At 44.2% G+C, this 26,671-nt stretch overlaps 1 protein-coding gene across 5 annotated transcripts in view; it reads right to left on the bottom strand.

Moving 5' to 3' along the window:
- The window catches only part of LOC143961707 (CD209 antigen-like protein C), a 321,050-nt gene that overhangs the window by 173,277 nt on the left and 121,102 nt on the right, over positions 1–26,671 (bottom strand). Inside the window, exon 1 of one of the 5 annotated variants that reach the window (XM_077471031.1) lies at positions 15,909–16,045. The exons of the other annotated variants lie outside the window; for them this stretch is intronic. Within the exon in view, the coding sequence (XP_077327157.1) occupies positions 15,909–15,942 (34 nt within the window). The 5' untranslated portion in view covers positions 15,943–16,045. Of the gene's footprint in view, positions 1–15,908; positions 16,046–26,671 lie in introns of those variants that run through there. 5 annotated transcript variants of the gene reach the window in all.

Raw genomic sequence — 26,671 nt, 5'->3', positions numbered from 1 at the left:
ACTACAACTATACCAGTCCTTAAAAGTACTTTTGTGGACCTAATAACTAGCGATTTGTGTCACTACAGTCTGTCCCTGCTCCACACAGCAACCTCTCCCTACACTGACATAAGACAGAATGTAAAATGGCCGCTAGATCAGGTCTATTTATAAGGTAGGGGGTATGTCCAATTGTCCATGTGCTGAAATGTCTCCATTGGCTGTCCTGTACCCCATGATGGATGTGTCATCATGGGTCAAAGTTCTTTCACACTGTAAACACATATGTCCAGGCGAACAGCGGCAATAGTCCGCCGATTGGGCAAATCGCGAACACGAAAAATTTGCCGCAAACCGACCGCCGGGCGAACAGTTCGGCCATCCCTAACCTTCAACCTCTCCCTCTCTACTGGCATTTTTCCCAACCCTCTAAAACATGCACTAGTCACTCCCATACCAAAAAAGGCCTCATTGGACCCCACCAATCTTAACTACCTAAGACCCATCTCTTTACTCCCTTTTGCCTCCAAACTCCTTGAACGTTTAATCTACAACTGACTGAGCGACCACCTCATTGAGAATATCCTTTTTGATCCCCTTCAGTCTGGAATTCGCCCATAGCACTCCACAGAAACTGCCCTCCTAAAACTCTCAAACGACTTACTAACAGCCAAAACCAGAGGTCATTATTCTCGTACTCTTACTCGTGGACCGTTGCGCTGCCTTTGATACAGTTGACCACCCCCTCCTCAAAAAAAAAAAAAATGACTTGGTCTCCATGGCTGCACTCTCCTTTGGTTTGAATCTTACCTATCTCACTGCACCTTCAGTGTCACTTACAACTCCACTTCCTTCTCTCCAACTCCTCTTACGGTTGGGGTCCCCCAAGTTTCTGTCCTTGGACCTCTTCTATTCTCGATCTACACGTCCTCCCTGGGTCTGCTGATAGTCTCCCTTGGCTTCCATTACCATTTATATGCCGATAACACCCAAATCTATCTCTCTGCCCCCCAGCTCACCCCATCAGTCTCATCAAGCATCACCGATTTACTAACAGACATTTCAGCCTGGATGTCAAACCACTTCCTCAAACTGAATCTGTCTAATACTAAGCTCATAATATTTCCTCACCCTAACTTCTCTATCAATATTATTAGCACATCTATCAGCCTGTCCCCACATGCCAGGGTACTAGGGGAAACCTTAGAGTAGAGTCTGAACTGTCCTTTCAAGCCCACATCCAATCCCTGTCCAAATCATGCCAACATTTATAGAATACGCCCCTTTTTAACCAATGACACCACCTGACTCCAGGATTTCTCTATAGCTTCTCCCATCTTTTGGAACTCCCTACCCCAATCTGTCTGACTGTCCCCTAATCTAGACATCTGTAGACGATACCTGAAAACCCTTCTCTTTTAAGAAGCCTATCCTGCTACTAATACATTGTTTTACTTCCTCCATCAGCTCATCCCCCAAGCTATTACCTTTTATATCAACTGACCCTTCACTTTTAGATTGTAAGTTCTAATTAGACACGTGCAATTCATTTAATTCTGAATTTTAGTTTAGTTTCCGAAATTACAAATTTCTGACATTACCAATTTCAAATTTACGAATTTTCTAATTTACAAATTTCCTAATTTCCGAAATTAGGAATTACCGAATTTCCAAAATTCCAAATTCCTGAATTTCCAAAATTACAAATTTCCGAAATTTCGAATTTCCAAAATTACACATTTCTGAATTTCCGAAATTCTGAATTTCAGATTTCCGTAATTCAAATTTCCAATATTACAAATTTCTGAATTTCCGAAATTCTGAATTTCAAATTTCCAAATGTCCAAATTTCCTTAATTCAAATTTCCAAAATTCCAAATTTTCAAAATTCCAAATTTCTGAATTCCTGAAATTATGAATTTCCAAATTATGAATTTCCAAAAATGTGGAATTTACAAATTTCCATAAATTTGGAATTTCAGAAATTTGGGATTTCATAAATTTGTAATATCATAAATTTGGAATTTCAGAAATTTGAAATTTCAAAAATTTGACATTTTGGAAATTCGAAATTTGGAAATTAGAACATTCAAAATTTCATAAATTTAAAAATTTGGAAATTTGAAAATCCAAGCAAGTAGTCTGTATTGCTGCTAAATTAATTGTATGTATTTTTTAATACCAGGCAGACCATCCCTGTCTGCCTGTGACCCTGAACCTTTGGTGTGTACTCTGTTGTTCCTGTCTGCTAGTTTCCCTGACCTCTGCCTTATCCCCTTACTATCCTTGTAGTCCCAGTCTGCTCCTTTCTTTTCCTGTAGTCTACTGTGAGCGTGAGCTGTGAGATCCTAGGGGCCACAACCTGGAGCCAGACTGCAGAGGAACACCTGCTGGCTCTTAGACTCCGCGCCCTGGGGAATCTATGCTCCAGCTCCCATTGGGATCTGTGTTAGTGATCCTGTAGACCTGTGTCCTGAATCTCCCTGGGTTAAATCCGCAGCAGTCGGTCCTAAGGTCCACTACCTAGCGGTGCACTTCCGACTCCTGTGGAGTGCATCTGTCATCTGGTCTCAGGTGACCTGACACAGGATCAGGATCAGGATTGGGATCAGGATCACAAGCTAGCAGGTCAGAACACAAGGACGATACCAAGGCAAACATATGAGTGTTTTCCGGGTATTTATATGCCTGTAATTGGTCTCAAGTGACACCTGATTGCAAGAGGTGCTGACTGCTCCACACTGCCAGGATCCATCCGCTGGTGGACGCCAGTACTGTGGCCCAAATATGACATAATACTATCAACAGGGAAAAGATCCCCTGGCAGTTCCAGCCTGCCAGGAGACACCTGCTGGTGGATCTCAGTAATGAAAGGGAAATATCAGGCAGTGCCACCAGCGGATGGAACCTTCTCTGAAAGCCTAGCTCTAATGAGCAGGACCCTCTGATTCCTCTTGTACCAAATTCTAATGTAACTGTTATGTCTGCCTTTATTTTGTTATGCTCTGCGCAAACGGTTGGCGCTATATAAATCCTGTATTATAATAATAATAATAATAATAATAATAATAATATGGACTCACATAACAACTGAATTTGACTTTATTGAATATCTGTGAGCAGAGATAATTCAAAGTTAATTTTACTGTTGCAAAGTGTGTGACTACTCTGATTAAAGCACAGTGATACATTGCATCCATAAAGTATTTACAGTACTTCTCTTTTTCCACATTTTGTTATGTTACAGCCTTATTCCAAAATGGAATAAATTCATTATTTTCCTCAAAATTCTACAAAAAATACCCCATAATGACAACGTTAAAGAAGTTTGTTTGAAATCTTTGCAAATTTAAAAAAGATAAAAAAAACGAAAGAAAATCCCATGTACATAAGTATTTATAGCCTTGACACTCAGAATTTAGCTCAGGTCCATCCTGTTTTCACTGATCATAGTAGTTTCATAGTTAGTTAGGTTGAATAAAGACACCAGTCCATCCAGTTCAACCTGTGTGAGTGTCTACAATTGTCCCTATCCCTGTACATTGCACACTCACATCAGTCCCTACCCTGAAGGAGCCCACAATCCAAGGTCCTCATTCATATATTAGGGTCAATTTTGGACAGAAGCCAATTAAGCTACCTGCATGTCTTTGGAGTGTGAGAGGAAACCAGAGTACCTGGAGGAAACCCACGCAGGCACAGGGAGAACATGCAAACTCCAAGCAGGTAGTGTCGTGGTTGGGATTCGAACCAGCGACCCTTCTTACTGCTAGGTGAGAGTGCTAACCACTACACCACTGTGCTGCCTGTAGAGATCCTTGAGCTGTTTCCGCAACTTGATTAGAGTCCACCTGCGGCAAATTCAGATTATTGGACATGATTTGGAAAGGCGCACACCTGTCTATAGAAGGTCCCACAGGTAACAGTGCATGTCAGAGCACAAACCAAGCCATGAAGTCCATGGAATGGTCTGTAGACCTCCGAGACAGGCATGGAGGCACAGATCTAGGGAAGGGTACAGAAAGATTTCTGCAGCATTGAAGGGCCCAATTGGACACATTGGCCTCCATCATCTGTAAATGGAAGAAGTTTGAAACCACCAGGACTCTTCCTAGAGCGGGCCGCCCAGGCCAAACTGAGCGATCGGGGGAGAAGGGTCTTAGTCAGGGAGGTGACCAAGAGCCTGATGGTCACTCTGAAAGAGCTCCAGCATTTCTCTGTGGAGTGAAGAGAACCTTCCAGAAGAACAACCATCTCTGCAGGATTCCACCAATCACTCCTGTATGGTAGAGTGGCCAGATGGAAGGCATTCCTCAGTAAAAGGCACATGATGACTACCCGCCTAGAGTTTGCCAAAAGACACCCGGAGGACCCTCAGACCAAGAGAGACACAGGAGATGTAAAAATATATATATATATATTTTACTATCTAAAGTTAAACCAACAACAAGGGCAGAAAATTTAATAGATGGAAAGATAAAAAAATGACTGAAGTTCCGCTTTAAAGAAGGTTGAAGAGAGGAACAAAACCAAGAAAAGAGGAAGTGGGTGAGGTGATGTGACTGCAATATATGAGATTACCATTGTATGGGTAAATGCAATAACCACACCAGGCTTTTTCTGCCATTTTTTGTTTACAAAAAAGTTTAAACCCTAATTTTTTGCGAGAAAATTACTTATAACCTCCAAACATTACATTTATTTTATTTTTATTTTTTTAAGCGGAGACCCTAGTGAATAAAAATGGCAATCATTGCAATTTTTTATGTCACATGGTATTCGTGCAGTGGTTTTACAAACACAATTTGGGGGGGGGGGGAATACACTTTAATGAATTATTAAAAAAAATATATACATTATTTACCCCTTTATATTTTATATATAATTCATAATTTTTAATTTATTAATTAAATTTAATTTATGATAATAATTTATTAAATTAATATATATATATATATATATATATATATATATGTATCTCTTTTTATTTTTATAATGTGAAAGAAAGATGATGTTGCGCCAAGTAAATAGATACCTAACATGTCACGCTTTAAAATTGCGCACACTCGCCACTATACTTCCAACAATATGATTTTATATATATATATATATATATATATATATATATATATATATATATATAAAATTAGTAGTGGTGGTGAGCTCAGACTCTCCATCTTTCCTTTGTTTAACCCCTTCAATACCGGCCACTTTCGCACCTTCCTGCCCAGGCCAAGTTTCAGCTTTCAGCGCTGTCGCTTTTTAAATGACAGTTGCGCGGTAACACTGTACCCAAACTAATTTTTTATCATTTTGCTCCCGCAAATAGAGCTTTCTTTTGGTGGTATTTGATCACCTCTGCGTTTTTATTTTTTGCTAAAACGAACAAAAAAAGATTAAAAATACCTTTTTCTTTGTTTTTGTTATACAATTTTGTAAATAAGTTTTCTACTTCACTGATGGGCACTGATAAGCTGCACTGATGGGCACTGATAAGGTGGCACCAATGAGAAGGCACTGATGATGGCCACTGATAGGCGGCACTGATGGGCACGGATAAGGTGGCTCCAATGAGATGGCACTGATTATGGGCAGTGATAGGCAGCACTGATAGGTGGCACTGATATGCAGGACTGATGGGCATTGATAGGAGCCTCTGATGGGCATTCATAGGTGGCACTGGTGCGCACTGATGGGCACTGATAGGCAACACTGATGATCACTGATAAGTGACACTGATGAGCACTGAAAGGCTGCACTGATGGGCACTTATGGAGGCACTAATAGATGGCACTGATGGGCACTGATAGGCAACACTGATCGGCACTGATAGACAACACTGATGGGCACTGATAGTTGACACTGATGGGCACCGAAAGGCTGCACTGATGGGTACTTATGGGAGCACTGATAGATGGCACTGATGGGAACTGATATATTTCACTGATAAGCATCACTGGCAGGCATTTTTCATTGGCACTGATTGGAAGCTGCCTGGGCACTGATTGGCATTTCACTGGTGGTCTAGGGCGGCATACCTGGTGGTCCTGGGCAGGCATCCAAGGGGGTGCTGTGCTGATAGACAATCAGCACAGACCCCCCCTGTCAGGAAAGCAGCCGATCGGCTCTCCTCTACTTGAGTGAAGAAAAGCCGATCACCATCTCTTCATCTTTACATCGTTATCAGTGGTGATTGAACACGGCTGATCACATGGTAATTTACCGAGATCGGTGTAGCGGTGTGCATGATTGACACACAGCACCACCGATCGCCGCGATGCGCGCCCCCGCAAATGACAACACCATATGATGTCCGGTCAGGATATCGCAACCGCTTTTACGTCATTTTGCTATATGGCGGGCAGCGAGTGATTAAAATCGAACTGTTATTACAACAAAGTCAGCATTGTTCTGTTAGCTTCTGTTTTCAGCCGCTGTTTCGTCATACATGGTCTTCACATGTTTTCATGACCGCATGCGCTTTCAGCACTTTTGTTACTGCGTACGCATTGTAATAAATATATTGAACAAGAAGAAAATTGAGCACCCTTGTGGAATGGTGACAAACCACGGTACCTAAAAATCTCCATAGGCGACGTTTTAAACGCCTTTACAGGTTACCTGTTTAGAGTTACAGAGGCGGTCTAGCGCTACAATTATCGCTCTCGCTCTAAAGCCGCGTACACACGATCGGATTTTCTGACAACAAAAACGTGGATTTTTTTTTTCCGAAGGATGTTGGCTCAAACTCGTCTTGCATGCACACAGTCACACAAATGTGGGCCCAAAATTCCGAACGTCAAGAACGCGGTGAAGTACAAGACGTACGACGAGCCGAGACAATGGAAGTTCAATAGGCATGGCGGCTCCTTATGCTTGATTCTGAGCATGTCCGGACTTTGGTGTGACGGACTTGTGTACACACGATCGGACTTTCCAACAACACGTTTTTGTTGTCGGAAGATTTGAGAACCTGCTCTCCAACATTTGTTGGGGGAAAGTCCGACAGCAAATGTTCGATGGAGCGTACGCACGGTCAGACTTTCAGACAACAAGCTCACATCCAACATTTGTTGTCAGAAAGTCCGACCGTGTGTACAGTGATAACCCACATATGTGGTGCGAATACCGTAACATATGTGTGCACAACTTACGTATGCGTTTATTTCTGCACTGGAGCATGGAGGGATAGGGGGAGGGGCTTTACTTTTTTTATTACTTTTAATTTTTCATTGTTAAACTTTCTCTTTAATTTTTTTATATTACTTGCAAGGGATGCAAACAGCCCTTGTAATAGAAATAAGCATGACAGTTACTCTTTATGGAGAGATCGGTGGTCAAAGAATACCCCAAATCTCTTATTTAGTTTTAAAGAGGTTTTAAAACCTCCCTGTATTGTTTGTACCCAATAGGTGATCCTAGAATTAGGCTTCCCTATAGATACTGTAAATATCTCGAAAATGTGCACCGCTTAGGAGATATTTACTGTATACCCCAACGATGATGTTCATCATTGGTATCAGTGGGGGGAATTGTGCCCCATCATTGATATCAGTGGGAAATATAGTGCCCCATGATTGGTGTCAGTGGGAGGAATAGTGCCCCATCATTGATATCAGTGGGAGGAATAGTGCCCCATCATTGGTATCAGTGGGAGGAATAGTGCCCCATCATTTGTGTCAGTAGGAGGAATAGTGCCCCATCATTGGTATCAGTGGGAGGAATAGTGCCCCATCATTGGTATCAGTGGGAGGAATAGTGCCCCATCATTGGTATCAGTATGAGGAATAGTGCCCCATCATTTGTGTCAGTAGGAGGAATAGCGCCCCATCATTGGTATCAGTGGGAGGAATAGTGCCCCATCATTGGTATTAGTGGGAGGAATAGCGCCCCATCATTGGTATCAGTGGGATGAATAGTGCCCCATCATTTGTGTCAGTAGGAGGAATAGTGCCCCATATTCCTCCCACTGATACCAATAATGGGGCACTATTCCTCCCACTGATACAAATGATGGAGCACTATTTCATCCACTGATACCAATGATGGGGCACTATTCCTTCCACTGACACCAATGATGGGGCACTATTGATCTTTTATTAAAAAGAATCAAGCGACCAATTTTATACAAAAGTAAAAAACAAAAACATATTATAAAACGTCAACAGAAAAACAAAGGAATACACATCACCGTTCAGAATATATACAATATATACATAGTCCATTAGCAAAACATGAAAAACTATTTACATAAAGCAGCAGAGAGGGCCTAAGAGGCACAACCCATCACCTATGTACGCAGCCATTTATCAAAAATGAATCATAAATGAAAAAAAAAAAAAAAACTAGGGTGACAAGAGACAGACAGCCACACCCGGAAAAGAGACTCCTGGCAGTCAGGGAGGCTTGAAACCCCTCCACGCCTTCAACCAAGCCCCCTGACTCCGCTTGTCCCTCTCAAGCACCCGAATCTTCTCCACCTCATGCAGAATATCATACACCCCCGCCTCCACAGGAAGGATTTTACGCCGAATGCTGACCTGACACCGTGCGTTCCAGGTGAAATAACGGACTACTAGGCTAACTAGAAAAAGTGAATCCAAACAAAAAACCCCCCCAGTATTGAATGCTCCGTACGCCCATTCAGCATAACCCAGCCTGGAGAGGAAAGGAACACCGAGGGCCCGTCCCACCTGTTTGTACACCTCTATGTTAAAGGGGCAATGAAGCAGAAAATGGTCCATAGTCTCCTCCTCACCTGCACACTCCTCCCGAGGACAGCTACGATCCACCCCACTGCAGAATTTCAAATTGCCCCGAACATAGAGCCTCCCATGGAAGCACAACCAGGCCAGATCCCTAAATTTAGGGGGTACTCTGTCCAAATTAATCAATCTTAACCCCACCCTCAAAACTGGTCCTGGGCAATCCCTTAAGGCCAGTGGGTCATGAAAGACTTCGCTCAAGACTCGACTCATAAGGACTTTCCTTGGAACCGATCTGAGATCTTCAGCCGACAATCGCCACTGCCGCAGTAACTTCAGGCACGGAGCGACATAGGCTGGTAGCTGACCACGATGACCCCTGAGATTCTTCACTTGGCCAACTTCTTCCCAAAGTCGCAGAAAAGGCCTAAACCAAGATCTAAATATGCCTACCCATCCAGGAGGTTCCACTGCAAGCATATTACCAATGTTAAATTTGAGAAATAGCAGTGAAAAGAATAGAACTGGGTTGACCATACCTAAGCCACCCTCCCTCCTGGATAGATAGGTGACATTCCTCTTGATGGGGTTCAGTCTGTTCCCCCACAGCATCTGGAAGAACACACTACTGACCCTAGCATAGAGAGACACTGGCAAGATGCAGACAAAGCTGACATACAAGAAGATCGGAATCAGGTAAGTCTTAATCAGATCAACCCTTTCCCTCAGAGATAGCTTCCATCTCTTCCAGCTGACCACCTTAGTATTGGCAATTTCCAGACTGCCTTCCCAGTTTTTGAGGCCATAATCGCCGGGTCCAAATTCAATGCCTAGAATCTTAATTCTTTCCTGGGGCACTGGAAAGGTGTCCGGGAGATCAAACCCCTTCCCTTCCTTTCCCATCCAGAACTTCACTCTTTTCCTGATTGATCTTGGAGCCTGATGCTTCAGAATACCGTGATGTCAGAGAGACCACCTCCTCTGCTTCATCTGCCCCAGTGACAATCACTGACACATCGTCCGCATAGGCAACAACCCTCAAAGGTGGCTCACCCGGGAGCCCCACTGGCACCCCACACAACATGCCGCTCTCTAGCCTCCTGATGAAAGGGTCAATTGCAAACACATAGAGCAGGGGACTCAGAGGACAACCCTGGCGCACCCCGGAGCCAACCTCAAAGGACTGCCCAACCAAACCATTAACAAGAGGAAAGCTTTCTGCCCCCTTATACAAGACCTTTAACCAATCGACAAAACCACCCGGCAGACCGTACTTACTAAGGAGCAACCACAGGTACTCATGGTTAACACGATCAAAAGCCTTTGCCTGATCCAATGTCAGCAAATACTTTCCCCAGCCTGCAGCCCTGCACCGCTCCAAGGCCTCCCGGACAGCTAAAACCGCTGTGAAGGTGCTTCTACCCTGGACCGAACAGTGCTGATGGCGAGAAAGCAAAGACTCTGCTACTGACGATAGGCGCCAGAAAATAATCTTTGCCAGTATCTTTCTATCGACATTAAGAAGGCTGATGGGGCGCCAATTCTCAATCATCTAAGGATCTTTACCCTTTGAAAGAAGAATCACAGCCGAGTGCCTCATGGAAGGGGAAAGCACCCCCTCAGCAAGGCAACTGTTAAAAACCTCTACCAAGTGTGGGGCCAGAATAGACTTAAAGGCTTTGTAAAACTCAGCCGTCAAGCCATCCGGTCCAGGTGACTTTTTGATGGCAAGCTGATCAATCGCCCTCATCACCTCTTCAACTGTGATCTCCTCTGTCAAATTCATCAATGAAACATCTCCACCATTCAGACCTGGAGTAGAGTCCAAAAAGCTGTCCATCTTGTCACGGTCAAGCTCTTTCCTCCCAAGAAGGTCAGCATAAAAAGACCTCACGACCTCCAGGATCCCTGACCTGGACTTTGTCAAGGAACCTGTACTGTCCTTAAGGCCAACAACCGTTTTAACAGCTACACCGTGTTTGCAGTTCTGGTAAGGGTCAGGCGAGTGGTACTTCCCATAGTCCCTCTCCAGAACCAAAGAGGCATGCACTATTGGGCACTATGGGGCACTATTCCTCCCACTGACACCAACGATGAGACACTATTCCTCCCACTGATACCAATGATGGGGCACTACTCCTCCCACTGACACCAATGATGAGACACTATTCCTCCCACTGATACCAATGATGGGGCACTATTCCCCCCACTGATACCAATGATGGGGCGCTATTCCTCCTACTGATACCAATGACGGAGCACTATTCCTCCCACTGACACCAATGATGGGGCACTATTCCTCCCACTGATACCAATGATGGGGCACTATTCCTCCCACTGATACCAATGATGGGACACTATTCCTCCCACTGATACCAATGATGGGGCGCTATTCCTCCTACTGATACCAATGACGGAGCACTATTCCTCCCACTGACACCAATGATGGGGCACTATTCCTCCCACTGATACCAATGATGGGGCACTATTCCTCCCACTGATACCAATGATGGGACACTATTCCTCCCACTGATACCAATGATGGGACACTATTCCTCCCACTGATAACAATGATGGGGCACTATTCCTCCCACTGATACCAATGATGGGACACTATTCCTCCCACTGATACCAATGATGGGGCACTATTCCTCCCACTGATACCAATGATGGGACACTATTCCTCCCACTGATACCAATGATGGGGCACTATTGATCTTTTATTAAAAAGAATCAAGCGACCAATTTTATACAAAAGTAAAAAACAAAAACATATTATAAAACGTCAACAGAAAAACAAAGGAATACACATCAACGTTCAGAATATATACAATATATACATAGTCCATTACCAAAACATGAAAACTATTTACATAAAGCAGCAGAGAGGGCCTAAGAGGCACAACCCATCACCTATGTACGCAGCCATTTATCAAAAATGAATCATAAATGAAAAAATCTAGGGTGATAAGAGACAGAAGCCACACCCGGGAAAGAGACTCCTGGCAGTCAGGGAGGCTTGAAACCCCTCCACGCCTTCAACCAAGCCCCCCGACTCCGCTTGTCCCTCTCAAGCCCCCGAATCTTCTCCACCTCATGCAGAATGTCATACACCACCACCTCAACAGGAAGGATTTTACGCCGAATGCTGACCTGACACCGTGCGTTCCAGGTGAAATAACGGACTACTAGGCTAACTAGAAAAAGTGTATCCAAACAAAATACCCCACCAGTATTGAATGCTCCGTACGCCCACTCAGCATAACCCAGCCTGGAGAGGAAAGGGACACCGAGGGCCCGCCCCACCTGTTTGTACACCTCTATGTTAAAGGGGCAATGAAGCAGAAAATGGTCCATAGTCTCCTCCTCACCTGCACACTCCTCCCGAGGACAGCTACGATCCACCCCACTGCGGAATTTCAATTTGCCCCGAACATAGAGCCTCCCATGGAAGCACAACCAGGCCAGATCCCTAAATTTAGGGGGTACTCTATCCAAATTAATCAATCTTAACCCCACCCTCAAAACTGGGCCTGGGCAATCCCTTAAGGCCAGTGGATCATGAAAGACTTCGCTCAAGACTCGACTCATAAGGACTTTCCTCGGAACCGATCTGAGATCTTCAGCCGACAATCGCCACTGCCGCAGTAACTTCAGGCACGGAGCAACATAGGCTGGTAGCTGACCACGATGACCCCTGAGATTCTTCACTTGGCCACCTTCTTCCCAAAGTCGCAGAAAAGGCCTAAACCAAGATCTAAATATGCCTACCCATCCAGGAGGTTCCACTGCAAGCATATTACCAATGTTAAATTTGAGAAATAGCAGTGAAAAGAAAAGAACTGGGTTGACCATACCTAAGCCACCCTCCCTCCTGGATAGATAGGTGACATTCCTCTTGATGGGGTTCAGTCTGTTCCCCCACAGCATCTGGAAGAACACACTACTGACCCTAGCATAGAGAGACACTGGCAAGATGCAGACAAAGCTGACATACAAGAAGATCGGAATCAGGTAAGTCTTAATCAGATCAACCCTTTCCCTCAGAGATAGCTTCCATCTCTTCCAGCTGACCACCTTAGTATTGGCAATTTCCAGACTGCCTTCCCAGTTTTTGAGGCCATAATCGCCGGGTCCAAATTCAATGCCTAGAATCTTAATTCTTTCCTGGGGCACTGGAAAGGTGTCCGGGAGATCAAACCCCTTCCCTTCCTTTCCCATCCAGAACTTCACTCTTTTCCTGATTGATCTTGGAGCCTGATGCTTCAGAATACCGTGATGTCAGAGAGACCACCTCCTCTGCTTCATCTGCCCCAGTGACAATCACCGACACATCGTCCGCATAGGCAACAACCCTCAAAGGTGGCTCACCCGGGAGCCCCACTGGCACCCCACACAACATGCCGCTCTCTAGCCTCCTGATGAAAGGGTCAATTGCAAACACATAGAGCAGGGGACTCAGAGGACAACCCTGGCGCACCCCGGAGCCAACCTCAAAGGACTGCCCAACCAAACCATTAACAAGAGGAAAGCTTTCTGCCCCCTTATACAAGACCTTTAACCAATCGACAAAACCACCCGGCAGACCGTACTTACTAAGGAGCAACCACAGGTACTCATGGTTAACACGATCAAAAGCCTTTGCCTGATCCAATGTCAGCAAATACTTTCCCCAGCCTGCAGCCCTGCACCGCTCCAAGGCCTCCCGGACAGCTAAAACCGCTGTGAAGGTGCTTCTACCCTGGACCGAACAGTGCTGATGGCAAGAAAGCAAAGACTCTGCTACTGACGATAGGCGCCAGAAAATAATCTTTGCCAGTATCTTTCTATCGACATTAAGAAGGCTGATGGGGCGCCAATTCTCAATCATCTAAGGATCTTTACCCTTTGAAAGAAGAATCACAGCCGAGTGCCTCATGGAAGGGGAAAGCACCCCCTCAGCAAGGCAACTGTTAAAAACCTCTACCAAATGTGGGGCCAGAATAGACTTAAAGGCTTTGTAAAACTCAGCCGTCAAGCCATCCGGTCCAGGTGACTTTTTGATGGCAAGCTGATCAATCGCCCTCATCACCTCTTCAACTGTGATCTCCTCTGTCAAATTCATCAATGAAACATCTCCACCATTCAGACCTGGAGTAGAGTCCAAAAAGCTGTCCATCTTGTCACGGTCAAGCTCTTTCCTCCCAAGAAGGTCAGCATAAAAAGACCTCACGACCTCCAGGATCCCTGACCTGGACTTTGTCAAGGAACCTGTACTGTCCTTAAGGCCAACAACCGTTTTAACAGCTACACCGTGTTTGCAGTTCTGGTAAGGGTCAGGCGAGTGGTACTTCCCATAGTCCCTCTCCAGAACCAAAGAGGCATGCACTATTGGGCACTATGGGGCACTATTCCTCCCACTGACACCAACGATGAGACACTATTCCTCCCACTGATACCAATGATGGGGCACTACTCCTCCCACTGACACCAATGATGAGACACTATTCCTCCCACTGATACCAATGATGGGGCACTATTCCCCCTACTGATACCAATGATGGGGCGCTATTCCTCCTACTGATACCAATGACGGAGCACTATTCCTCCCACTGACACCAATGATGGGGCACTATTCCTCCCACTGATACCAATGATGGGGCACTATTCCTCCCACTGATACCAATGATGGGACACTATTCCTCCCACTGATACCAATGATGGGGTGCTATTCCTCCTACTGATACCAATGACGGAGCACTATTCCTCCCACTGACACCAATGATGGGGCACTATTCCTCCCACTGATACCAATGATGGGGCACTATTCCTCCCACTGATACCAATGATGGGACACTATTCCTCCCACTGATACCAATGATGGGACACTATTCCTCCCACTGATACCAATGATGGGGCACTATTCCTCCCACTGATACCAATGATGGGACACTATTCCTCCCACTGATACCAATGATGGGGCACTATTCCTCCCACTGATACCAATGATGGGGCACTATTCCTCCCACTGATACCAATGATGGGACACTATTTCTCCCACTGATACCAATGATGGGGCACTATTCCTCCCACTGACACCAATGATGGGGCACTATTCCTCCCACTGACACCAATGATGGGGCACTATTCCTTCCACTGACACCAATGATGGGGCACTATCAGTGGATGGAATAGTGCTCCATCATTGGTATCAGTGGGAGGAATAGTGCCCCATCATTGGTATCAGTGGGAGGAATAGTGCCCCATCATTTGTGTCAGTAGGAGGAATAGTGCCCCATATTCCTCCCACTGATACCAATAATGGGACACTATTCCTCCCACTGATACAAATGATGGAGCACTATTTCATCCACTGATACCAATGATGGGGCACTATTCCTTCCACTGACACCAATGATGAGACACTATTCCCCCCACTGATACCAATGATGGAGCACTACTCCTCCCACTGACACCAATGATGAGACACTATTCCCCCCACTGATACCAATGATGGGGCACTATTCCTCGAACTGATCCCAATGATGGGGCACTATTCCTCCCACTGATACCAATGATGGGGCACTATTCCCCCCACTGATACCAATGATGGGGCGCTATTCCTCCTACTGATACCAATGACGAAGCACTATTCCTCCCACTGATACCAATGATGGGGCACTATTCCTCCCACTGACACCAATGATGGGGCACTATCAGTGGATGGAATAGTGCTCCATCATTGGTATCAGTACGAGGAATAGTACCCCATCTTTGGTATTAGTAGGAGGAATAGTGCCCCATCATTGGTATCAGTGGGGGGAATAGTGTCCCATCATTGGTATTAGTAGGAGGAATAGTGCCCCATCATTGGCCTTAGTAGGAGGAATAGTGCTCCATCATTGGTATCATTGAGAGGAATAGTGTCCCATCATTGGTATTAGTAGGAGGAATAGTGCCCCATCATTGGCCTTAGTAGGAGGAATAGTGCTCCATCATTGGTATCATTGAGAGGAATAGTGCCCCATCATTGGTATTAGTAGGAGGAATAGTGCCCCATCATTGGTATTAGTAGGAGGAATAGTGCTCCATCATTGGTATTAGTAGGAGGAATAGTGCCCCATCACCAGGCCAACAGGGAGCAAATAAAAGGAGCTCATTGATTAGACCCCCTTTGAGAATACTACACTTTGCCAGGATTCCCACCTCCCTCACTATCCATCAATGATCACATCTCTGACCTACCTGACTTCATCTCCAGATCTTCAGGTCTCCTCATTGCGCGTTGTGGACAAACCTGATTCCGTGTCCTGCAGAGTCCGTGTCTTCAATATCTGCTCTTGTTATCTTTAGAATTCTGTTAAAAGAAGTTGTTGCCCATTTTAGAACATTTTGGTTTTAGGAACTTACAAAAGTCACGTAAAGAGGAAGTGTATGAATTTCTGTATCTTCTGTAGAATATTTGTACTCGGGGGGGGGGGGGGTACACGGTGTACATCACTCCCCATTAGGGATCAGCTCTGGGTTGGTCTGAACCAATGAGAGGACCATTTTATCCACTTCTCGCCCAGATAAAATGATGGCCGCAATTTGTTCCATCATCCTGACTGGGAGTCATGTGACATCCAGTAGGATAAACTGGGCGCACATTTCCGACGTAGGCTCTTTACCATGTGATCAACTGTGTCCAATCACATTGTAAACAGGGAGAGACGTTTATCGGCTTTTCCTCCACTCACACAGACGTGAGTAGAGGAGAGCCAATCGGCTGCTCTCCTGACAGATGGGTTGGCATTGATAATCAGTGCATTGATTATCAGTGCAGACACATCGAGGATGCCCACTGGAGACCACCAAGTGAGCCCACCAGTGATGCCAATAAGTGCCCATTATGATCTCACTCTGTGCCCATCAGTGATTGCCTGTCAGTGCATTCTGATCAATGCTGTCTATGAGTACCACCTATAAGTTCCCATCAGTGCCACCTATCAGTGCAAATCAGTGCTGCTTATGAGTGCCCATCAGTGCCACCCATCAGTGCTGGATATGAGTGCTACCTATCAGTGCCCATCAGTGCTGATTATCAGTGCCACCTATCAGTGCCCATCAGTGCTGCTTATCAGTGCCACCTATCAGTGCCCATCAGTGTTGTTTATCAGTGCCCATCAGTGCTGCATTTCAGTGCCACCTATCAGTGCCCATCATTGCTGCATATCAGTGCTACCAATCAGTGCCCATCATTGCTGCATATGAGTCCCACCTATCAGTGTCCATTAGTGCCACCTATCAGTGCCACCTATCAGTGCCCATCAGTGGTACATATGAGTGCCACCTATCAGTGCCCATTAGTGCCACCAATCAGTGCCCATCAGTGCTGCATATGAGTGCCACCTATCAGTGCCCATCAGTGCCACCTCATCAGTGCCCATCAGTGAAAGAAAACCTCCTTATTTACAAAGTTTTGTAACAGAAAGAATTAAAAACTTTATTTAATTTTTTCAAAATTCTCTGTCTTTTTTTTATTTTGAGCGCAAAAAATAAAAACCCCCAGCGGTGATCAATTCCACCAAAAAAAGGCTCTATTTTCCCCCATGTTGTAAAGTGCTGCGCAAACTGTTGCCGCTATATAAATCCTGTATAATAATAATAATAATAATATCTGTGGGAAAAAAATGGCAAACATTTTGTTTGGGTACAACGTTGCATGACCGGGCAATTGTCCTTCAAAGTGTGACAGCGCTGAAAGCTGAAAATTGGAATGGGCAGAAAGGGGGTAAAAGTGCCCCGGTATTGAAGTGGTTAAGGCTGTTTTGGGGTTCTTTGAATGGCCTGAGCTGAGCCTCTGTCTGCAGCGTAAAGTAATACCTTTAGCAATGATAATACCATATTTATTGGCATATAACACGCACAGGCGTATAACACGAACATTCATTTTAGGAAGGAAGTTTCAGGAAATTTTTATTTTTATTTTAAATAGAGAACTTTGAAGCAAAATAAGGGTCGGTGCCCATCAATGCAGCCTCACCATTGCCCATCTGCAGCCTGATCAGGACCGTTTTTAAAGCAGAGTAAAAAGGGGCAGCTGCCCTGGGCCCCATCATTGTTGTGGGGCCTAAAGCAGCTGCCTCATACTTGCCAACTATCCCAGTTTAAATTCCCTTATCCCTTGAAGTTTTAGTCCCGTGCTGTGTCCCGATATCTCAGTGTAAAGTTCTGTTGCTGCTGCCCAGCTCTGCCCTATTGCCGTGTACAGAGGACTCACCTGCAGACCCTGTGTTTACATGTAAATAACCAGCATTGATATCTAAATAGCGGCAGCATTCATATGTAAATAGTTGTGGACTGAGGCATTGATATGTAAATAGAGGTGGCATTCATATGTATATCATGTCCCCCTGAGGTCATATCTACCATCACTTCTGCTGAATGCTGCCCACTGGGGAGGTAAAGGAGCATGCTGGAAAGTCCTGCTTACAACTATAGTCATTAAGCCGAACATCAGCCTGTTCTTCAAAGGTAAGCAAATTGGAGGTGGAACCCTTCTTCAAAATAACATGGTGCCATAGCACCCTGGAATTTTGGTGCATGTGAATATGCACATCTCAGCTGGTGCATAAAGGTGTCATTAAAAATTAATGGCACTGCTGTGTATCTACTAAAGGGCAGCACATTTCTGTGGTGTCAGGAAAGCGATTTTGCATGCGTTCCCGACACACACACAAATGTGAACACAGGCTAAATGTCTCAGTTACATTGGTGGTCAGTGTAAATCTTCTCATTACATTGGGGCTTGGTGTACAATCCTTTCATTCACATTGGGGCCAGTGCAAAGGTCTCCCTTACATTGGTGGTCAGTGTAAATCCCTCTTGACATTGATGGTTACTGTGAATGCTCCTATTACATTAGTGGTCAGTGTAAATCCCCATTACATTGGTAGCCAGTGTAGAAACTCCTCTTTATATTGTTAATCTTTAAAAAAAAATCCAAACTTGCATTTGTGGTCAGTTTCAAATCCTCCCTTACATTGGTTGTCAATGTAGAAGCCCCCATCAAATTGGTGGTGAGTCCCACTTACATTGGTGGCCAGTGTAGAAATCCCCCTTTACTGGCTGTTGATGTAATATCCCCCATTACATTGGTTGTTAGTGCAAATTCTTTATAACATTGATGATCAGTGTACATTTCCCTTTACATTGGTGGTAAGTGCAGAATTTACCTTACACTGGTGGTCAGTGTAAATCCCCCTTTACATTGGTGGTCAGTGTAAATCCCCCCACTACACATGTTCGATGTAGAAGTGTCACCTTACATTGGTGGTCAGTACAAATCTCCTCGACAATGGTTGTCAGTGTAAAGTCCCCCTTACATGGAGGTCATTGTACCTTACACTGGTGGTTGATGTACATGCTCTTATTACTTGGTGTCAGTGTAGAAATCCCTCTTTTCTATTGAAGGGTGGGGTAAAATCCACCGTTACATGGAGGTCAGTGCAAATTCCCCCTCACATTGATGGTCAGTGTAAATTCCCCCTAACATTGGTGGTCATTGTAAATTCCCCATTACATTGGTAGAATCCCCCACTATATACTTGCCAAAGATTTCCAGCTTTGCTCTACATGATTCAGAATATGATCCCATCAACACCCCAGCATTGCCACTGATTACACCCCCCCCCCCCTCCCTTAGCATTGCCTAAGTCCTAAAATTCCTAGTAGTTTTCTGTCTATTGATGGGTCCCCTCACCTCCCCGGTCCATGGTGTGCAGGCGGTGAGATTATGTGCTGTAACCTTTAGCAACCAATCAGTGAGCAGAAATGCTGTGCACTAACCTCTTGCAACCAATCTTTGAGCAGTAAGGGTATGCGATAACCTCTAGGAACCAATCAGTGAGCAGTAATATGCGCAGTAACCTCTAACAACCAATTAGTGAGTGGTATAGCTGTCCAGTAACCTCTAGCAATTAATCAGTGAGCAGTATCGATGTACAGTAATCTCTAGCAACCAATCAACAAGCAGAAGTCATGTGCTGTAACCTCTAGAAAATAAACAGTGAGCCATAATGTGTGTTGTAACCTCTAGCAGTCAGTCAGTGAGTGGTAATGATACACTGTAACCTCTGGCAACCAATCGCAATCACTGCCTGATCTGATTCAGTAAACTGATTTTTAGTCTAGCTTTTATTTAGAGAGCAGGTGGCTTTTATCTCAGAGCAGGTGGAGAGCGAAATTGCATGGAAGAGGGGGCCCAAGAAAATGTTTGCCCAGGGTCCAGTCAATATTAAAGATGGCCCTGAGGGGTGTGGCCTAGACTCCACTGAGATGGCGGTGTGACTCCTGAGCTCCAGCACACAGCGGGATAAAATAGCGGCTCACGGCGACTAGAGGCACCATAATTACCTCACGAACCAGCGAATCAGTCCCCCAACAACTCGGCAGCATGACCAGGAAGCCGCAAGCAGAACATCGGCTGAAAAAACTAACGGATTATTGCACACATCCATAGCGGCCTCGTGGGCAAGATGGCACCGGCTCCTCTCCCTTACAATGGATGGATCACAGGCACTCACAGGGCCACGCTGCACAAACTTACAGGCAAGTCTTTGACCCAGAGGATTCATCACAACCCCCTTCCCCCCTCAAGAGAAGCCCAGCCAAGTCTCGCCTCAGGATGGATGATACAGGGATGCAGCATTGTGAGGTAAGATCTAATGCAGACTCACAAGAAGACACCAGAGAGCTCCCTGACTCCATAGTCTCATTCCCCACGCTGAACCAGCCAGTGCTAGATACAACACTTAAAAACATGCTTATTTCATTAAGAAGCACTATCCACACTGACATGGTGGCATGTATGAGGAACTTTAACACAGAACTGACAGCAGTCGGAGAAAGAGTTGACCATATTGAGATCAGAATGGGGGAATACGCCACAACCGTTAATGATCTGGTAGATGCACATGATACAGCTGAAGATGAACAAACATGGATCAAGGCAAAACTAGCAGATTTAGAAGACAGATCCAAAAGAAATAATTTCAAAATTCGTGGGATCACTGAAACAGTACAATCTTCTGATCTGCGCACCTACACGACTGCAATGCTAACTGCCCTCATGCCTGATATCCCTGCCATTTAGCTAATTATAGATAGGATCCACAGGCTACCAAAACCCTCATTAATCCCTGAAAATGCTCCTAGGGATGTTTTATTCCGAATGCATTTTTAAAAAACAAAAGAACAGTTGATGTTGATTACACACAAAGGGGGACACCGCAATACTGACTGCTGTTTACCCTGCAACTGCGCAAGAATCTAAACAATATTACTAAAGCATTAGGGAACCATGACATCACTTATAGATGGGGCTACCCAACCAAACTGTTGGTTACTAAAAATGGAGTAAACCACGTAATCACTTCCCCAACCAAAGGCTTCCAACTACTCCAAAAATGGAAAATAGTACCAGACGAACATACTACCCCTCTTGATGCAAGGAATTTCAACAAAATTCCTCCTGAATGGCAGCAAGCTTCTGCCTCCAAATGACACATCTCCTAAAAAGTTAATATTATCAAGCCTCAGAGTACATGCCCGAAGACAGGGCCCCGTCTATTGCAGCTTCTTCCACACCACAAGCTCCCAAAACCTGAGCATACATAATCTACACCTGGGTTACTATTACCCTACTTTTAAGTTCCAGTTTATGTTGATCTTTTTTTGTTCCTAATGCCGTGTACACACGATCAAACTAGACAATCCGCCCGCGTTTTTTTACCCAAAAGTCCGGCGGACTTAGAAAGCACTTTTGACTCAAAAACTGTCCGCCGGACTCGCAGTCCAGCGGACAATACGGCCGTGTGTGTGCTAGTCTGCCGTACTTTTGAAATGAAGGGACTTTCCCGCACGGAGGAAAGTCCGTTCATTTTGAGCGCGGCTCCAGGTAGCCAGGACTAGCGAAGGAAGTCAATGTTGCCGCCTTCAGGGGCGAGATTGACACTTCGCTGGCCCCGTCACCTGGTATGGACTTAAAGGGAAAGCCCTACCCCGAAAAAACGACGTGGGGTCCCCCCTAGGTCCATATCAGACCCTTATCCGAGCACGCAGCCCGGCCGGTCAGGAAGGGGGTTGGGGACGAGCGAGCGGTCCTGAGCCATACCAGGTCGCATGCCCTCAACATGGGGGGTGCTTTGGGGAAGGGGGGGCCGCGTGGCCCCCCCACCCCAAAGCACCTTGTCCCCATGTTGATGAGGACAGGGGCCTCTTCCCAACAACCCTGGCCATTGGTTGTCGGGGTCTGCGTGCGGGGGGCTTATCGGAATCCAGGAGCCCCCTTTAATAAGGGGGCCCCCAGATCCAAGCCCCCCACCCTATGTGAATGAGTATGGGGTACAATGTACCCCTACCCATTCACTCGTGAAAAAAATGTAGACCTCCTGTTCCTCCCAGTAGTGAAAAAGGCAGACAGGCATATGCTGGTGCCCATGGTGCTCCCATTGAGGTGCCTTTTATCTGTTAGTAGTTTTTGCCCAAGAACTGGAAGTAGTTGTTCACCAGGTACGAGGAGTCCTCAAATTTTCAGTCCAAGGATCAAGCAAGTAAAACAGCCCTAATATTAATGATGTAAAAGTTCTAAAGATAAAACATTCGATGGGTACTTGTTATGGGAATGCCACACTCCACCATAAAAAAAGATAGAGAAATATATGGTGAAGTACCATAAAACTGTAAAAAATGTTGTGCACTATAGTGCTACTTAGAGCAGAGAAATAAGAGCAAACACTCAGAAAGAACTTCCCCAATCGCTGCACGTTCAGCGTGCGGAGTGGGCAAGACTTTACTCTTTATCTTCCAGCAGCAGAGACCAATGGTTTTTAATATTTTTTTCAAACTCTCTATACTGTCTGTTATAGCCAGTTAAGAAAGCTATACCAAAGTCTTGTTGTGTTTTAGGCTTCTTTTTAAACAAATCCTCTCTATCCATCTCCCCAATGTTCAACTTTTTCCATTGAAGATCTTCCAGACTGTATCCTTTAGCATGAAAACAATCCACAATCAGATAAGATTGTAAATTATAATCTTCTTTTTTATTGCAATTTCTTCTGACCCTGAGCATTTGGCTTTTGGCAATACCACCCAACCATCTCGGATGGTGACAACTCATGGTTGGGATGTAGCCATTCCTGTCTACATCTTTGAAGAAAGTTTGTGTAAACAATTTATTTCCTTCTTTGAATAATGTTAGATCCAAAAAATTGACCTCTTGGAAACTAAACATTTCTGAGAAAGAAATACCAAATGGGTTATCACCCATTCTTCTCAAAAATGTACTAAAAGAATCTTGCGATCCTGCCCATAATATTATAATATCGTCTATGTATCGTTTATACAATCTCAATTCTAGAATATTTATGTTGTATATGGCCTCACTTTCCCAAAAGCTCATAAAGAGGTTAGCCACTGATGGGGCATACTTTGCCCCAATAGCAACACCCCTCTTTTGTCTGTAGTACTCTTTTTCTTGACAGAAGAAATTGTGGCTCATTGCAAAATCTAAAGCTTGTAAAATAATTTTTTGGTTTTTGCTTAATGTTGATGGTTCCCAAAACCCACTCAACAGCCTTAAGAGCATGTGGCTGTTGAATGTTGGTATACAAGGAATTAACATCAACACTTGCTAGGATACAATCATCATCCACAGTCATAGGTCCAATTAATTCAATCAGATCCTTACTATCTTTGAGATAAGCAGGGCATTTTATGGCAAGTGGTTGTAAAAAATAATCCAAATATTCATCTATTGTCGAAAACAGTGAATCAAGTCCACAAATTATTGGTCTCCCCGGAGGTTTTACTGGATTTTTATGCAATTTTGGTATCCGGTATATCACAGGGACTCTTGGTGCATCTGGAACCAGATACATCACTTCCTTTTTCTTCAGGATCCCATCTTCTGTAGCTTTTTTTATTAGACTTTACATTTCTTGGTTGGATTCCCTTTTAATTTTTCATATGTTTCTTGATGCTCCAGCATTCTATTTAATTCTTCCAGGTAGTCAGATGTATTAAGTATCACTACCCCTCCCCCCTTGTCAGCTGATCTGATGACTATATTTTTGTTTTTCTCCAAATGCCAAACCATTCTCGAAATCTTTTTTCCGCCTATTAGGTCGTATTTCAAGTTTATCCGGGTCTTGCTCGACCAAGTTCTTGAAAACTTCAACAAAATAATTGTTGGCAATCTTGGGATTAAAAATGTAATTATTTTTGAGGGAGCTATGGAGATACACTTCTGGGGGTGGATCACTTGGTGGATTACTTTTGGCAAAAAATTTTTTTTTAATATTAAGTTTTCTGATGAATTTTTGGAAATCAATAAAAAAAATCAAATTTATTTAAGTTCCTATCCATAGCAAATTTCAGACCAAGATCCAAAATTTTCAATTCATCTTTTGAGAAAGTAGCATTCCCTCCATTAGGTTTCTCTTTTTCGTTTGCCTTTTGCCTCTGCATCCTCTAGTTCAGAGATATGCAATTAGTGGACCTCCAGCCGTTGCAGAACTACAATTCCCATGAGGCATAGCAAGACTCTTAGAGCCACAAGCATGACAGCCAGAGGCAGAGGCATGATGGGACTTGTAGTTTAGCAACAGCTGGAGGTCCGCTAATTGCCTAACCCTGCTCTAGTTCTTCTCTTTTTTCTCCTTCTCCAGGCAATTGGGATACTGTAGGAAACCAAGGTCTCCATTCCTCCTCTTTTCTGTCCAATGGACTGGGACTCTTCCCCCGACCCCTGGAGGTTGCTGTTCCTCTCCCACACGATGGTGGTGGTCCCCCGGCCCCTCTCCTCTGAAAATCCCTTCTTGAACTATTGGGGTACCACCCACGACCCCTATTTGGGGGAGGGCCATAGCCAGAGTGGCTGGGTAGCCAAGATTGTCCACCATAACTCCCCCCTCTCTGACCGGGTCCTTTCTAATTCCGGTGAGGGAAATAACCAGATTGATTGTTTGGCCAAGAAAAAAATACCCTCTCTGATTGTATGATCAGAGGAATAGGGATGATCATAGTTCAGAGGTTCAGAGGTTCAAACCGATTGTAAGTAGGAAACCCATACTGGGCGGTTGTGGGATATTGGTAGTCCCTATTTTGATAATGATCCCTCTCATGATCTGTTTGGGAACCATCATATTTGCGAACAGGGTTTTTTTTGGCATCTGGTACACATTCCGATGTCTCTATCAGGGTTCTGGAAGTGGTATCAGATGTCTCCACTACCTCTTGTCATTTGGAAATTGGAGGGGACTCCCACCATTTTTATTTATTTATTTTTTGCCTGGGGTTCCCCCTTGACATCCATACACCTTCATCAGGGTTAAGGGTCTGGTGTGAATTTTTTTCATGTGGGTTCCCCTATTAACATCTGTATCAGATCCTCATCTAGGATAAGTATTTGGTATAGATAAATGAAATTCCTGACAAGAAGCAACCAGCTGGGAACTGTCATTTACCAGCATTTTTTTCTGTGTAAATGTCAGTGTTGCTGTAGTAGGTTGTATACGTCATACAGATGCTCCACCACTTTACAGGCAGAGTCAGGGCATCCTCCATTTTGCATTTTTAATGTTTCACTTTAAAGCCCAGTTCCCACTGCTGCGACATGTGCTCCGACTTTGAGAGCACAAGTCGCATGACAAGTCGCTCCCTATTAAATGCCATGGGACCATTCTAATAGGAGCAACTTGAGTCGCTCTGACTTAGAAAAAAAGGTTCCCGCACTACTTTCGGTGCGACTTTCAGCATGACTTGCATTGACTTCTGCTAAAGAAGCCGTATGCAAGTCGTGCCAAAGTCAGGGCTGGGATGTCGGCTTTGAAGATGTGAAATGGGCCTAAGCATTATTGAATTTGCTGCTCTCCACCAAATTACATTTTTATTTATTTTGTCCCCCAAGGCAGTGAACATTCAGGTAAACGTACATATCTGTATCAGATCCTCATCTAGGATAAGTCTGTAATTCCTAACCAGAAGTAACCGGCTGGGAGTTGTCATTTACCAGCATTTATTTCAGTGTAAATGTCAGTGTTGCTGCAGTAGGTTCTATACGTCATACAGATGTTCCACCACTTTACAGGCAGAGTCGAGGCATCCCCCATATTGCATTTTTAATGTTTCACTTTAAGCATTATTAAAATTGCTGCTCTCCACCAAATGGAATTTTTATTTATTTATTTTGGACTTTGGTGCCTTGTCCCCCAAGGCAGTGAACATTCGGGTAAACATACACATAAAAAAGAAATGAGCCAATCACAGCTTTTCTAACACTTTATTACTCAGTCGCAGTCAGTAAAACATAATAAAAAATACAGACTCCTATCATGGTTGCGTCAATTGGCACAATATACTTTGTTGGGGCAATTTGGGACGCAGACCCTTCACCCAATGTTATTATTATATCCTGGGGGGGGGGGGGGGTCCCACCTTTATCTCCTCCTGTTAAGGTCTGTATATTCTTAAACAGCAATATTCCAAATTTCAGTCACAGTCCGCTCACATCTACAAATCCGCACATAATTATGGTTCTTGTACTATAGAGCTTAGACATGTGCAACTCGTTCAGTTCAGTTTTTTAACGAATTTCGTCAAAATTTGTTGAAATTCGTTAAAAAACGAATTCGAAACTAAATGAATTGCATACGTCTAAGCTCTACTGTACAAGAACCATGGAAATGGCTAATGCCAGGTCAAATTTACTCTGCTTATATTTAAAAGAAAAATAATAATTATTTCAGATTTTCGAAATTTCGGATGTTCGTTCTTATTTTTAGGTTTTCATTCTTTTGAATTTTCGGATTTTCATTTTTATTTTCGGATTTCCGAATTTCAGAAATTTCTAAATTTCTGAATTTTTCAGAATATTCAGAAATTAGAAAAAATTTAAAATTTGGAAATTAGAAAATGTATAAATTCCAAAACTCTGAAATCCTAAAATAGGGACGAAAATTAGAAAA

Source organism: Lithobates pipiens, unplaced genomic scaffold, assembly GCF_037356315.1.
Source record: "Lithobates pipiens isolate NorthernLeopardFrog02 unplaced genomic scaffold, aLitPip1_a1.2 Scaffold_8, whole genome shotgun sequence".
Classification (NCBI taxonomy): domain Eukaryota; kingdom Metazoa; phylum Chordata; class Amphibia; order Anura; family Ranidae; genus Lithobates; species Lithobates pipiens.
The sequence above is the reverse complement of the archived record's forward strand: the minus strand, read 5'-3'. Positions and strand labels throughout refer to the sequence as shown.